This window comes from Somniosus microcephalus, chromosome 2 (assembly GCF_052327205.1).
Source record: "Somniosus microcephalus isolate GS21.2 chromosome 2, FLI_Smic_1.0, whole genome shotgun sequence".
In the NCBI taxonomy this organism is placed as follows: domain Eukaryota; kingdom Metazoa; phylum Chordata; class Chondrichthyes; order Squaliformes; family Somniosidae; genus Somniosus; species Somniosus microcephalus.
The window spans coordinates 268,041,223-268,058,198 of NC_140988.1; the positions used below are offsets into that span (position 1 = coordinate 268,041,223).

The 16,976-nt window shown below is 44.0% G+C and overlaps 1 protein-coding gene across 3 annotated transcripts in view; it reads right to left on the reverse strand.

Moving 5' to 3' along the window:
* The window catches only part of map3k1 (mitogen-activated protein kinase kinase kinase 1, E3 ubiquitin protein ligase), a 124,418-nt gene that overhangs the window by 18,836 nt on the left and 88,606 nt on the right, over positions 1 to 16,976 (reverse strand). For all 3 annotated transcript variants that reach the window (XM_085971871.1, XM_085971880.1, XM_085971889.1), the window contains 4 exons: positions 16,144 to 16,265; positions 13,057 to 13,148; positions 8,685 to 8,883; positions 13 to 1,318 (listed from right to left, as the gene is read on the reverse strand). In XM_085971871.1, coding sequence (XP_085827997.1) covers positions 13 to 1,318; positions 8,685 to 8,883; positions 13,057 to 13,148; positions 16,144 to 16,265 — 1,719 coding nt within the window. The remainder of the gene's footprint in view (positions 1 to 12; positions 1,319 to 8,684; positions 8,884 to 13,056; positions 13,149 to 16,143; positions 16,266 to 16,976) is intronic.

Here is a 16,976-nt window from a genome sequence, read left to right on the forward strand (position 1 = left end):
AAGAACACTTACATCCAACTGAATGAGAATGACATCCTCTCCATTCTGAACCTGTAGTTGAGGAATAGCAGGCAGGGCATCCTGGGATGCTGACATAGCTAAGACAACAGCTAGTGCCTCCTCCTCCTCTGCTTCCATCTTTTCTTTGCATTTCTGATTCTGATTAACATCATCATTGTAGGTACAGTCAGTCTCTGCCCTCTCAGGAGAGAGCACGGCAACTTCAGATTTAAATGTAACAGTACTATCACACGTAGGCATCGAAGCTTCAAGCAGATCTTCCATACTGGAGTTCAGTTCTGCTGAAGTATCCAGGCGAAAAGTATCCTCCACTGGAGTAAATACAGTTACATCACTGGGAATAACTGGATTGCTACTACAATGGTCACTAAGCGTCAGATCTTTTAGTTCAAGCATCATACAGCTTCTGCTTAAGTCACATGGTGATTTCCCTGCTTCGTTCTGGCACGGCCGAGATGGTTTTGGTCTGTGGATCTGACTGGATGCAGGGGGCCGTGCCTGGGTAAAAATTGGAGACAGCTTTTCAGTCTCTTTACCTCCAGTGACATCCTTAGAACAGTTGTTCTGAATCTGAAGAGAAAACTTGCGCTGTGCTTTTGGGGAAGACGATGCAAATTTGCTAGGAACAAAACCCTGAGGTCTTAATTTGGAAGTATCAATAGCTGTTTGTCCAGCTAAAGGACTTGATGATGATGGGGAAGGCAAAGATGGGTAGGAAGGCTGGGAATGATTTAATGGAGTCACTGATGAACATGAGTTTACACACTGACTCAGTGGCCTGGGACGTGCTTGAATGGCTGTCTTTGGTTGCTCACAGGGCACTGTTGTCAATGCAAGTCTTGTAGATGAATTATTTCGTAGTATCTCTCCCACTTCATCTGGATTAGCACCAGATTTAGTATCAGGACTTAACACACTTTTTATTGCTCTTCCAGATAACTGCACGGTGTTGACTGGGGAGTTGTTTTCTGTAGCATATGGAGAGTTATGTGGTGCTGAGGGCTCTACAAAATCATCATGTCTTCCTTCCACAGTTTGTACGTTCTCTATACGTAACTGAATGGTGTCAAGAATGTCCATTTCCTCTGCTATAGCCATCAAGCGCCGCCGCATACGTGTGTAATGGGTCGAGCTGGTTACACTCAGCATATGTATCAGTTTCACAAAAACATGAGGCACTCTTGCAACCATCCGTGCAGCACTGAGAAAGACTCTCCGGGACATTTTCCCAACCATTGAATGGGAATTATCAATGGACTGCAGTGCAAAGTTCAAAAGTGACAGTAGCTTCTTGTATCTAGAAAATAAACCAGAACATAGTAAGAAACAAGAACTTCTCTATAATCAATTTGCTAAGCTGAATGCAGAGATGGGGACACATAGACCATAGGTTTTCAATATGTAATGTTCAAGCATTGAAATCACAGTACGCACTGCAAGTGGTTATGGAAAGTCTCTCTTATACATTCTATTATGGTAAGCAGTAATAAAAACCATGAAGCCTCAACTTTCAACATAAAGTCTACTTATCAGATTAGACTGTTCTCAGGTCCTATAATAAAATGCCTTCAAGATTGGCCAATCTGCTGTTCTTGCAGCGATACAATGCCTAGCACTAGGCAATATCGATTTCTTTGAGGGATTTTCAGGCCTTACCAACACAAATTTTAACAATAATTCACTCCATTGTGTCCAGCCCTGCCCCCCCCCCCCCCAACCTATTGCACCGAGTAGGCCTCATTTCATATAGAATAAAAATCTCCACTCCTCTTCAGCCCTCTGATTGCACCTGGCAACCTCCAACAGCACCGCATGTGACACTCTACCCCTCAAATGGCTCCTGGATCCACCCACACTGCACAACTGACTCCAAACCTGGACATTGGTTTGTGGACACTTCAAGCTTGAATTTTGTAATATCATCTCCTCGCCATCCTGTTTATGATCAAGACATATCTTGCCTAATCTCTGTTGCCCATGTAGCCCAAACTCCCTTTGCACCTATTTGCATGTGTATTTTGGTTGCGGCTCTGGAACCAAGCCCATTACTTCCATCTTTTCTGTTAACTCTCCTCCCGTTCCTGTCACCTGGCCGTGCCACCTTTATTTCTCCCCTCATCCCTCCACCCCATCACTACACCGCTGCATTTATATTCTCTAGTCGTCAACCCAGGCCTGAATCCCTCATCAATATAGATAGTTACCATCTGTGCCTCTTGGCATTCTCCATAACACCCGTTGAACCATCTATTGCTGCCTTATGAGCAGCAACTTGGAACTGCCCCATCCTCCTCTCATGAACTTGCTGCACAGCACATCTGCTGGGGGATACCTTCACCAACCGCCTGCCCATTTCCACTGTCCTCTTAGACTCTGCTGGTGGATTAATCAATGCCCTGCTCTGCATTTCCCTCCAGAATGTCTGTTCACTTGCAAATAAAGCCCATACCATCCATGATCCCCTCCACCACAGACATTTATGCTTCGACCAAAACTTGGCTCACAAGTGGCAACGCCTTGTCTCTTCCCAAAGTCTTCCCACCAGCTATACTTTCCACCACCTGCCCAAACTGCCACTCTTTCAGCGTGGCCCTTATCAAGTCACACCGCAGTTTCTTCTCCCTATTCTTGAGATATTTTTTTCTTCTTCGAGCACCTCAATCTATTCCACCCCTCTCCTTTAAAATCCTTGTTGACAACTGTACACCAAGCCCCAACCTGTTGCTCCCAGAGGCAGCCTCCTTCCCTTGGCCTCTGCATGGAACAAAACCGTATCCTCATTCAGCTCTCCAGCTCAGCTCCCTTTGCCCTCCTGTCCTTCCTAAACCCCTCACTCCATATAAACCACTCATATTTATGGCCACTCCCTCGACCTCACCATCTCCTATGGCCTCTGGCTTCTAATGGTTTTGATCACTGTTGAGGCCATCTCCAATCGCTTCCCTCAGCACCCACATCCCCCTATACCGGTCAAAACCACTTTCTTCTGCATTTGCTCTTTGGGGTTGGGGGGGGGGGGGGGGGGGGGGCGGGGGGGGGTGGAGAACTCCAGTAATTTAAAACTGCACTTTCCAACTCTCAAACCTTTGGCCCTCCATTCACAATAGCTTTGTGACTGTAAGTTTGCTCAAATCACTCCCTCAACTCTACTTTTGATATCCATGTCCGGATCAAAACCGTCATCTCCCATCCTGATTTTCCCCCCGGTACAGACCGCATCTTTGCTACCCAGAGAGAAAGGGGCACAGACTTGAGCGTATCTGGCACACAACTGGTTTAGCCATCCACTGTCAGATCTGGCTGGACCACATTAAGCTCTATCAGGCTTCACTCCCCTCTGCTGTCCAAGATGACCACGGTATCATTTTTCCTCACAACTAACCAGCTCCTTAAACCACCCCTCCCTGCACGCTCCACTTTCCTCTAACAAGAAGTTTGAAGAACTCATTGATTTCTTTGTCACCATGATAAAGACCATCCATTCAGCTGCTCTGCTTTATCATCGCACCCCCACCCCACCTCTCCTTGCACACTATCCAAACCGGCTCCACCACCCTAGCTCAGAACTCGTTCTGTTCTCTCCCATCTCACCCACATGCCTATCTTATTCAGCAGATCCACCTATTGTTCCGTTAACTCCATTCCCACTGAACTGACCACTCAATGTCTTTCCTGGCTTGCATGCTAGCTGACATTGCAAATGGTTCCCTCTTCTTGGACACTGTCACCCTCCCTTTAAAAACTACAGTCATCACCCCACAAAAAAATCTTCAACCCCTCTTCCATTGCAAATTACAGCCCCATCAATAATATCCCTTTCCCCTCCCAGAACTCTGCCCATTTGTCTTGCAACTCTGTTAGAATCCCTACAATTTTAAATTTCCACCCCTCCCACAGCACTAAAATGGCAATAATCAGTCACAAACAACATTCACTGACTGTGACCATGGTGCATTATTTCTCATCTACAACCTTTGCGCGGTTACATCAATCCCAAAAATCTATTAACCCCACCCTTCTCAACTACATGCTGCCCTTTAGTGACATCATCCAGACATGGGGCCAGCTTCCACATGTGGATGACACCCAACTCTACCTCTCCACTCCCGTGCTGCGAGACTGCTGGTCTAACATCTAATCTTGGATGAACCACAATTTCTTCCGGCTAAACAGTGGGAACACCAAAGCTACTGGTTTCAGATTCTGCCACAAGTTTTTGGGGAGAAATTTGGCAAGTTAGCGCCTCCCGCTAGCATCCCCGGGGGTGGGGGGGCGATAATGGGCACTAACGACTTACCGCCCGGGTGCAGCGAGAGGAACGACTCCCGCTAACTTAGCCGGGAGGTTTGCGGCGGTGGCAACACTTTGCGCCATGATCTCCGGGCACGCGGAGATCACGACGTCATTACCGTGCGCATCGCCCCGGACCCGAACTTCAGTTCCACCCCCTGCAGCATTGCCAGGCGTAAACACAGACAGCTGCAGGAGGCGTTGTTTGGGAGGCCGGACGCTTTGGTGGCAGAAGTTAAAGGGGAGGTTGCCAAGGTAAGTAGGAAAATATCAAGTGCTTTTTTCCCCAATTCTCCTGGGCCGCGACCCGGCACTCTGCTGGAGTGCATGGCGCTGATCGGGCCGGATAGCGGACGCCATCGGGGACCAGCTAACTGGTCCCAATGCAGAGCCTGCAGCAATGGCCCTTCCCTTTAAGGGAGGGAAGGAGCCTCGGATCGCGGCAGCGCTGCACCACTAATGCCCCGCCTGCGTCCTTTAGCACTCCAGGAATGAAGTGGCGCGCTTGATTTAGCGCTCCACTTCCTTCCTGAAGCGCAAACACCGAATTTAGAAAAAGCTGGTAATTAGTGCTTGGCGCGAAGTTTCCCAGCTTTCAAAAGTTACCGCCCCCAAATGGGGCGATACTGAATTTCTCCCCCTTTATACCCTCACCGATTCCATCTCCCATCCAGTCCAGCGTCTCTGGTTGAACCAGGCTACTCGCAACCTCGGTATCCTACCCGACTCAGAGCTGAGCTTCTGACCCAATATAATCATCACAAAGATCACTTACCACTACCCCGGCAACATCACCTGCCTCTGCCCTACCTCAGCCCATCTGCTGCTGGAACCCTGATTTATGGCTGTGTCACCTTCAAATTAGACTATGCCACTGCTGTCCTGGCTGGTCTCCCATTCTGTACCCTCCGCAAACTTCAACTCATGCAAAATGTCGCTACCTGTATCATATCCCAGACCAAGTCCCGCTCACCCAGCCCTGGTCCTCGGGCCAAGTCCCGCTCACTCAGCCCTGGTCCCCAGGCCAAGTGCCGCTCACCCAGCCCTGGTCCTCAGACCAAGTGCCGCTCACCCAGCCCTGGTCCCCAGACAAAGTCCCGCTCACCCAGCCCTGGTCCCCAGACCAAGTCCTGCTCACCCAGCCCTGGTCCCCAGACCAAGTCCCGCTCACCCAGCCCTGGTCCCCAGCCCAAGTCCCGCTCACCCAGCCCTGGTCCCCGGACCAACTCCCGCTCACCCAGCCCTGGTCCCCGGACCAACTCCCGCTCACCCAGCCCTGGTTCTCGGGCCAAGTCCCGCTCACTCAGCCCTGGTCCCCAGACCAAGTCCCGCTCACCCAGCCCTGGTCCTCAGACCAACTCCCGCTCACCCAGCCCTGGTCCCCAGACCAAGTCACGCTCACCCAGCCCTGGTCCTCTCTAACCGACATTAGCTCCCAGTCCCCCAATGCCTCAAATTTAAAATTCTTATCCATGTGTTTAAATCCTTCCATGGCCTCATCTCATCCTATCCCTGTATTCTTCTCCAGTGCTACAACTCTCCCTGAAGTCTCATTCTCTGATTCTGTCCTCATGCATGTCCCCCACACCACTGGCAGCCAAGCCTTCACCCACCTAGGCCCTAAACACCTGTAATTTTCTCTCTATTTCATTCTGCCTCTCCGTGTTCCTCTCTTCCTTTGATTCTCCTTAAAACCCACCTCGTTTGACCTATCTTTTGGTCACCCGTCCTAATTTCTCCTCCTTTGGCTCAACGTTCATTTTTTTCCCCTGCACCTGTGAAGCCCACTGGAATATTTTTCTAGATTAAAAGATGCCAATATAAATCCAAGTTGTTGTACAGGAGAGTTGGATTTTTAAGAAGCATCTACTACTCTCTACTGCAGGCTCTACAACCATCACAGGTTTTACCAATTCTCCAGTGTATAAAGTTTACAACCTCACGCCTTTATACAAGATCCCTGCTTCTCCATTATGCACTTCACAGGCAAATTATAGATTATAAACATTTCAACCCATAGTACATGCTGGCAGTGCATGGCTGGCTCAAAAATATAAAGAATATTGCATTCCCCTTTCTACATTGCACCAAGCACATCATTGTTGGTATGACTAGCAAGTCTCAAACTTTTTAACATGCATCACAGAGACGAGCTTCTATTAATTATTTTATGCTACTGCCAATTATTGCATTTCTATGCACTTTTGAGTGAACCAAGACTTTTTGGGCTATATCTTTGACAGGCTGGATATGGTTAGAATAATAAAGGAACAGAAGCAAGAGAGTTAAAATCCACTCACTGAGCCAATAAATCATAATAGGATTCTACAAAATTAACATTAAAAAAATCAAGTCCACTGATGGCATCCAGTGTGCAACTATTAAACCAATTTATTGCATTGCAGAACAGCTCTCAGCTGCCAGAAGCTGGCCCTGCAAAAGGCACTAGATCGAGACCCACCAAATGCAAAAGTGTTGATAGGCTTGACTAAAGCAGACAGGCCTCTCTCATGACCCATGTGACAGTTGAAGTGCACTACTGTGAACTAGTGTTTGGCTCAAAGCAATGCCAGAGGTGTGCAACTGGCTCATTACTTAAAATCCCACACCCTAGCCAAGCTGTTCCAGTACAGCTACAACACTGGCATCTACCCAGCAATGTGGAAAATTGCCCAAGTATGTCCTGTCTACAAAAAGCAGGACAAATCCGACCCGGCCAATTACCGTCCCATCAGTCTACTCTCAATCATCAGCAAAGTGATGGAAGGTGTCATCGACAGTGCTATCAAGCGGCACTTACTCAGCAATAACCTGCTAACTGACGCCCAGTTTGGGTTCCGCCAGGGCCACTCAGCTCCTGACCTCATTACAGCCTTGGTCCAAACATGGACAAAAGAGCTGAACTCAAGAAGTGAGGGGAGAGTGACTGCCCTTGACATCAAGGCAGCATTTGATCGAGTGTGCCATCAAGGAGCCCTAGCAAAACTGAAGTCAATGGGAATCAAGGGGAAAACTCTCCATTGGTTGGAATCATACCTAGCACAAAGGAAGTTGGCTGTGGTTGTTGGATGTCATTCATCCCAATCGCATGACATCACTGCAGGAGTTCCTCAGGGCAGTGTCCTAGGCCCAACCATCTTCAGCTGTTTCATCAATGACCTTCCCTCCATCATAAGGTCAGAAGTGGGGATGTTCGCTGATGATTGCACACTGTTCAGCACCATTCGAGACTTGTCAGATACTGACGCAGTCCGTGTCCATATGCAGCAAGACCTGGACAACATTCAGACTTGGGCTGACAAGTGGCAAGTAACATTCGCACCACACAAGTGCCAGGCAATGACCATCTCCAACAAGCGAGACTCTAACCATCTCCCCTTGACATTCAATGGCATTACCATCGCTGAATCCCCCACTATCAACATCCTGGGGGTTACCATTGATCAGAAACTGAACTGGACCAGCCATATAAGTACTGTGGCTACTAGAGCAGGCCAGAGGCTGGGAATTCTGCGGCGAGTGTCTCACCTCCTGACTCCCCAAAGCCTTTCCACCATCTACAAGGCACAAGTCAGGAGTGTGATGGAATACTCTCCACTTGCCTGGATGAGTGCAGCTCCAACAACACTCAAGAAGCTCGACACCATTCAGGATAAAGCAGCCCGCTTGATTGGCACTCCATCCACCACCGGCGCACTGTGGCTGCAGTGTGTACCATCTACAAGATGCACTGCAGCCACTCGCCAAAGCTCCTTCAACAGCACCTTCCAAACCCACGACCTCTACCACTTAGAAGGACAAGGGCAGCAGACGCATGGGAACATCACCACCTACAAGTTCCCCTCCAAGCCACACGCCATCCTGACTTGGACCTGTATTGCCGTTCCTTCACTGTCGCTGGGCCAAAATCCTGGAACTCCCTTCCTAACAGCATTGTGGGTGTACCTACACCATATGGACTGCAGCGGTTCAAGGCGGCGGCTCACCACCATCTTCTCAAGAGCAATTAGGGATGGGCACTAAATGCAGGCCTAGCCAGCCAGCGACGCCCACATCCCATCAATGAATTAAAAAAAAAAAATGATCAATGTTGACAGTTCCACATAATCAGCAAAGCTCATGCAATATACTGCAGAAAATGACCTTCCTAATAATGAATCCAAAACCTACATACATTTTAAAATAAAAAGCAGGACATTGAAAATTACTGGACCCGTTTAGCCCATGTAGCTTACTTTGGCAGAATCTATATGTAGCTGTAGACATCAAGTCAAATATCTTTATTAAACTATTGTCTCAGATGTAAAACATATACAGTAAAGCAATACATTCCCATCAAGTTGTAAAGGCAATTTAAAAAGAAATACCATTACCTTTCTAGCACAAGTTCTGTTTGAGAAACTGGGCCCTCACTACCAGAGACAATGTGAGGATAGAATTCAGCAGGGAATTCCAGTAAAAGTCGGTCGATAAGACACAGACGGCCAAGCAAAGCCTGCCAATTAGTGGATTCTGTTGAGGTGCCCAGAATACAGTTTAAGACATAGTCAACACCTCCAACCCCAATGGACCCTATGAAAAGAAGGAAATAACAGGTTACATTTTAGGACTTAAATTTCAAAAGCAGGATGGCTAATTAATATTATTTTCTTCTACAACTAGCAAGCATAGGTCACAAGGATATTAGTCACTGGAGTTAATAGCCGTGAATGGGGAACCACCACCACTGCAGTAGCCACAGACTACTGCATCACACAAGCACTAAAATATGCCAGTTTTCGCTCTCTTCACTCCATTACATTCCCCTTTAAGGAACATAGGAACAGGCCTAGGCTACTCAACCACTTGAGCCCATTCCCCCATTCAATTAGATCACGGCTGATCTGTACCTCAACTCCATTTACCTGCGATTGATCCATATCCCTGGATACCCCACCTAATAAAAATCTGCCAATCTCGGTCTTGAAAATTTCAATTGACCCCCTGGATCCACAGCCTTTGAGGGAAGATAATTCCAGATTTCCACTAACCTCTGTATGAAAAAGATTGTGTCCCCTTGTTCTGGATTTCCCCACCAGAAAAAATAGCTTCTCTCTATCTACCCCATCAAATCCCTCAGATTTAAAACTCAATTAAATCATCCCTCAATCTTATAAATTAAAGGGAATAAAAGCCAAGTTTATGCAACCTGTCCTCATAATTTAACCCTTTAAGCCCTGGTATCATTCTGGCGAATTTGTGTTGTACCTCCTCAAAGGCCAATATATACTTCCTGAGGTGCGATGCTCAAAACTGGGGGTCTGACCAAGGCTCTGTACAACTGAAGCATCACTTCCTCCCTTTTGTTATCCAGCCACCTTGAGATAAAGGTCAACATTCCTTTAGCCTTTTTGATTACTTTTTGCACCTGCTCTAGCTCTTACTAATTTGCATACATTGACACCCAAATCCCATCTCTCCTCTACACTTCTATTAATATATAGGGGACCAATACAGATCCCTGGAAAACACCAAATGTCACATTATGCCAACCAACCAGAGTACATTCCCTTTACAAAGAAACATAGAAGATAGGAGCAGGAGTAGGCCATTTGGCCCCTCGAGCCTGCTCCGCCATTCAATGTGAGCATCCAAATTCAGTACCCGGTCCCTGCTTTCTCCCCATACCCCTTGATGCCTTTAGCCTTAAGAAATATATCCAACTCCTTCTTGAATATATTTAATGAATTGGCCTCTACTGCCTTCTGTGGTAGAGAATTCCACAGGTTCACCACTCTCTGGGTGAAGAAATTCCTCCTCATTTCTGTCCTAAATGGCCTACCCCTTATCCTTAGACTGTGACCCCTGGTTCTGGACTCCCCGACCATCGGGAACATCCTTCCTGCATCTAGTCTGTCCAGTCCTGTCAGAATTTTATAAGTTTCAATGAGATCCCCTCTCAATCTTCTAAACTCCAGTGAGTACAAGCCCAATCGACCCAATCTCTCCTCGTACGTCATTCCTGCCATCCCAGGTATCAGCCTGGTGAAGCTTCGCTGACCTCCTTCCATGGCAAGAACATCCTTCCTCAGATAAGGCGACCAAAACTGCACACAATACTCCAGATGTGGTCTCACCAAGGCCCTGTACAACTGGAGCAAGACATCCTTGTTCCTGTACTCAAACCCTCTCGCTACGAAGGCCAACATACCATTTGCCTTCTTAACCGCCTGCTGCACCTGCATGCTTACCTTCAGCGACTGGTGCACAAGGACGCCCAGGTCTCGTTGCACGTCCCCTTCTCCCAATCTATTGCCATTCAGATAATAATCTGCCTTTCTGTTTTTGCCACCAAAGTGGATAACCTCACATTTATCCACGTTATATTGCATCTGCCATACTTCTGCCTAATCACGCAACCTGCCCAGATCATCCTGGAGTTTCTCGGCATCCTCCTCACCGCACACACGCCCACCCAGCTTTGTGTCGTCTGCAAATTTGGAGATATTACATCTAGCTCCCTTGTCTAGATCATTAATATATATTGTGAATAGCTGGGGTCCAAGGACCGATCCCTGCGGTACCCCACTAGTCACTGCCTGCCACTCGGAAAAAGACCTGTTTATTCCAACTATCCCGACACTGTCTCCTACCTCCCAACCAATTTTCAATCCATGTCACAAGGATAACTCCAATATCATGCGCTTTTATTTTTGTTAATTTCTTGTATGGATCCTTATCAAATGACTTCTGAAAGTCCACATAGACAACATTCAGATATTCCCCTGTTCACCATGTTGGTGATAGCCTCAGAAAATTCAACCAAATTAGTCAGACATGACCTATCCCTCACAAATCCATGCGGACTCTCCTGACAGCTCGTACTTGTACAAGTGCTCAGTTACTCTGTACCTGATGATAGATTCCAGACCTTCACCACAACTGACAGGTCTGTAGTTTCCTGGTTTCTCCCTCTCTCCTTTCTTAGAGGAAAATTGGAAATGTCACAATACAAAAGGCAGAATTCCCCAATCTAGTCTGTGGGAAAATTATGACCAACACATCGGCAATTTCCACACCCGTTTCTTTTAATACCCTCAGGGTGGAAAACATCAGATCCTGAAGATTTATTTATCTCAAGTCCCATTGTTTTCGCCATTACCATTTTGTTACTAATATTAGATTCAATAAGTTCCTCCTCTTGACTTCTTTTTAAGTTCTCTTGTACTGCTGGTACTTTGTTCTATTTCTCTACCATGAAATGGATACAAAATGTGTTCAATTAACATGTCTGCCATTTCCTAATTGTCCACTAAAGTAGCACCTGTGCCTATCTTGGATGGGTCCACATTCCCCCTTGCCACTCTCTCGATGTATTTATAAAAACTTTTAATGTTAGCTGTGATATCCGATTCAAGTTTTTTTCATACTCCTTTTTGCAGTTCTTATTTTCTTTGTAGCCCATTTTGCATTTTATAGCTCTCCCAGCCTACTGCATTTCCACTTTTCCTTGCATTTGTAAGCTTTTTTTTAAAGCTTGATACTGTATCATACCATTTGTTGATTATGGTTACTTAATTACACAAGTGTAGCAGCTGCTTTTTAGGGATATGTACTGGTTTTGTACTACATCAAAAACTTCTTTGGATACTTCCCACTGTTTGTCTGCACGTTCATCCATTAACAACTCAGTCCAATTTACTGTGGTCAACTTAGTTCTCATCCCTTCAAATACTGTCTTAATTCAATTTAAAACCTTGGTTTGTGACTCTCACTTCTTCCTCTCAAACTCAACATCAAATTCAATCATATTATGGTCACTATTCACAAGATGTCCATTTAGTCAGATTGGTTTGTTACTCATCACTAAATCTAGTATGGCCTTATCCCTCGTCGATTCTAAAACATATTGTTCATGGAAAATGAATGGCCCAAAATACATTCTAGAAATGTGTTGCCTTTACTACTTGAGCTATTCGGATTCTCCCAGAATGTGTGAAAATTACAATCTCCCATTGTAACCACAGTTTCTGCTACATGCTTCCCTGACCTCCGAATTTATACAACAGGCTCAGGTGGTCTTGATTTAGCAATGACACTTGCTGGGGTACTGTTCAACAAACACTGGAGCCTAACTATCCAGGCTTCATGTATGAACCTGGTACAGCATGTTGCTGATTTATTGTCCCAAGGGAGCCACCACAACCAAGTCTGATCCTGTCCTCACCCAATGTCCACTTCCATTTTGAGCAGGGCCAGTTCAGGAGCAAGAATCCTCTCTAATATTTCCACCTTGGCTAGGGTGCTGAGGCTAATTGCAGCATTTCTAGCAGTACCCCCAGCCTAGATGGGCTAACTAAGTTTCAAACAGGATCATACTTAGAGGCTCCCTGATTTATATGGAGCACTTTTATAGGTGTGCTCTTGTAGACATTCATTTCTGCAGAGACCGAACCAAATAGATTCCTGTAATGCAGTGAGATATGAACTATTGGCAATTTTCAAGTCAACTGGCCTTGTGGTATCTGATTTCAACAGCCACATTTATGAAATAAAATGACAAGACATCCATTCCTAATTTCAGAAAGATGTGCATCAGTTATTCCCCAACATTACTTTATGTCCAACTCAATCCATGCTGTACCCTATTAAACAAAAGGGATCAACAGTTTTGCTTTTTCAGCTATGAGAGACAGTTTAAAAAAGACACTTACACAAAGGTGTAGCATTAAATACAAATTATTTGTAATAGCAACTGTTTCTTGCCTGATTTAAGAATTTCTCTGCCCACAGCAAGCTCTCCTGACTGGCCTTTGCACAGTTCCAGCAGTGTAGAAATAGAAAGCTGACTTGTACGACTGGAAATAAAGTGCAAAAAAAGTGATAATGTAGTTTTGTGCATACTGCTGTGCTTCGAATCTAAATTATCACATTATTATTTCCTAAATACTTGTACAGTTTATATTTGAACAAAACTCATTCAACACAGCTTTTTAAATATAGGCCAACTAATACACCTGAAAAATAACTTCTGTGTTTCTAAATGTACAAGTAATTTTGGAAAACAGCTCAGTTATTGTTAAGTGCCAGAAGGTTGCTGTTGCAACAGTCAAATTGCTTTGATGTACAAAATAAAAAGACTGACCAGGTTAAGTTGGCAGGTTATAGCCTCAAGTTTTAATAAACCAGTATCTTTGTATCAAAATATTTTAGTTCCAAGAAACCAATTTATTGCAGGATTAGATTTTTAAACATTGCTAACTATATGGCTAATACTAGAATGTTACTTCAAGATTCAGGCCAAGAAACTTGTGATAAAATAACTAGATTTACATTTAATGGGCCATAAATTCCACTATAATCATTGCAGAACACAATCTAGATACCTTTGAAAAAAATCACATGACAATTTACTGTGTGAGATTACAATTAGGGTTGTATAGCTGCTAGTACTTTCAGCTTTGTTGCAATCAACTAGTAAAGCCTAAGTGCTATTTATAAAGAGAACAAGAAAATGAAGCATGGAGTAGCTGAATTTAGATATAAATAGTGAGGGCAAAAGGATTGCAAAACAAATTTGGGATTGGAAAGAATCAAAAAATTTGAGTGTCTGCAACCAGAGGACACAGATTTAAGATAATTGGTAAATGAACCAGAGGGGAGAGGAGTTTTTTTTTTTAAAACACAGTGATTGGTTATGATCTGGAATTCACTGCCTGAAGGGGTGGAAGCAGATTCTATAGTAACTTTCAAAAGGGAATTGAATATATACTTGAAACAGGGATATGAGGAAAGAGCAGGGGAGCGAGTGGGTCCAATTAGATAGCTCTTTCAAAGAGCGCTGTATGATTCTATCTATGTTTCGAAAAGGATGCTTTGGAGCCTCAGAGTAAACAGAGCCCATTGATCAAGGACATCAATTCACCCTTAGTTCACAATATATATCGCACCATAATAAATGGTTACTAGACAATTAAGGTAACTGAACGGACAAAAAAACCCTCAAACAAATTCTCACTTCAGATTAAGTATTACTTGCCAAGCAATTTTTTAATTTAAAAAAATGAACAGATATTGTGGAGGAATTTAAGCATTTAATATTTTAGTTACATAAATTTTCATATAACATTAAAAACTCCATTGTAGGACACTACCCAACCACCATTTATACACTACACACTACAAAGCAGAAAATATTTTAAAAACTGCCCAAGTCCAATAAAACCAATGCTCAATTTGCCTCACAGGAGAGGGATACCTCATCTAGCTTTACAACTGTAATGAACCAGTTCACTTCATATTATAAGGCATTCCAGAGATTACTTATGCTTACTAGTTAAATATAGCCAAGTGCTCCAAAATGAACATAGGGACATTGTAATCACTGGAGTGGCCTGATAAGTGGGTAGCCACTTATGACCAGAAAGGCCAAAACAGAAGTCTTAATCAGTTTTTACTTCACGGAGCGCAGTTACTATCCCCAATATATTACATAGGATATATAGCACAGAAACAGGCTATTCAGTCTAACCAGTCCATGCCGGCGTTTATGCTCCACACTAGCCTCCTCCTGTCTTTCCTCATCTAAATCTATCAGCAAAACCCTCTATTCCCTTTTCCCTCATATGCTTGCCTCGTTTCCCCTTAAATGCATCTATACTATTCGCTTCAACTACTCCCTGTGGTAGCGATTTCCACATTCTCACCACTCTTTGGGTAATGAAGTTTCTTCTGAATTCCCTATTGCATTTCTTGGTGACTATCTTACATTGATGGCCTCTAGTTATGCTCTTCCCCACATGTGGAAACGATCTCACTGTATCCACGCTATCAAAACCTTTCATAATTTTAAAGACCTCAGTGAGGTCACCCCTCAGCCTTCTTTTTTCAAGAGAAAAAAAAGAGACCCAGCCTGTTCATCCTTTCCGGATATGTATACCCTCACATTTCTGGCATCATCCTTGTTAATCTTCTCTGCACCCTCTCCAGTGCCTCTCTATCCTTTTTATAATACGGTGACCAGAACTGTACACAGTACTCCAAGTGTGATCTAACCAAGGTTCGATACAGGTTTAGCATAACTTCCCTACTTTTCAATTCTATACCTCTAGAAATAAACCCTAGTGCTTGGTTTGCTTTTTTTTTTTAAAATGACCTTGCTAACCTTTGTCACAACTTTTAGTGATTTGTGTATTTGTACTCAGAGATCCCTTTGCTCCTCTACTCCACCTAGACTCGCACCCTCCAAGTAATAAGTGACCTCCCTATTCTTCCTACAAAAATGTAATACCTCACATTTGCCTGTGTTGAACTTCATTTGCCAATTATATGCCCATTCTGCAAGTTTAATAATGTCCTCCTGTAATTTGTTGCAGTTCTCCTCAGTATTGACCATCTCCCCTCCCTCCCCCCATTTGGTGTCATCCGCAAATTTAGAAATTGTGTTTTTGATTCCAAAGTTTAAATTGTTAATGTAAATTGTGAACAGCAGCGGTCCCAGCACTGATCCTTGTGGAACAGCACTACCCACCTTCTACCACTGTGAATAGCTACTCTTTACTCCTACTCTCCGCTTTCTGTCCTGAAGCCAGCCAGCAATCCATTCTGCTACTTGTCACCTGACTCCGCATTCTCTGACCTTGTTCATCAGTCTGTTATGGGGTACCTTATCAAAGGTATGTTATATATGTTCCTTTAACTACCCCTTTACTATCTTAAACCTTTATTTGCAATTAAAAATTAAATACAAATATCAAATACAGAGATCTCTATTTGGTGAATTATTTACTTTCATATATTTCTCAACAATACTAAAACTGCCAGAGTTTTTAGATCTACCCACTAGTCAGTTACCTGTTAGCATCTGCACATTTGACCAATATAGTTTCAACTACTGGCCTGAGAAGTCGTTGAAGTCGTGTCCTTTCTGCCATTGCATGACAAGGTGTGTAGACCAACATGGCTCGTAAGGTTTTCTATTAAGACAAGAAACGGAAAATAATGAATTCAGTTACCAAGTTTCATTTTACAAGCTTCTAATACATTAAGGATGAGCAAACACCAAGAGCCTGGGACGTGGAAATACGTTGGAGATAATTTGGTAGGGTTTGTTCTTATTCCATTGAGCAAACCAAAAGAAGCTTGATAGAAGTTAGCCTAACTTATTCAGTTATTTATATTTTGCTGGCCAATTAACCCATTTACTAAAGACTCTTAACTGTTTGAAACAAAACTTTGCCTATACATTTTATAAAATGGTCAAATAAATTACTTTTTGAAAGCAGATTATATATTTATTAAATTTCAAACTAAATGAAAATCAATATTTTGGTGCACAGGTTCATGTTTACCTCACTGATACATTCATAAATCACCAAGCAGCCTAAAACCTTGAGACTTGAAATTCATGTCACCATTCCACACCTTTTCCCTTAGCTTAAGACACCCATATTGCAGGCAGATTATTGATCATTCAAGTATCATGTGTCCATCAGGACATTAGCATTGATACCATATGCTGAACTGATAAAATAGACATAAAACACATTACTAGGTTTTGCTTACAGGCACATGACAACCATAAACTTTAGGACTAATGTCCCCCATTTCCTTGCATACACCAACAGCAACAGATAGCACCAGTGTTTAAAATCAAGTTGACAGTTGGTTATGCAGTCTGAACATCC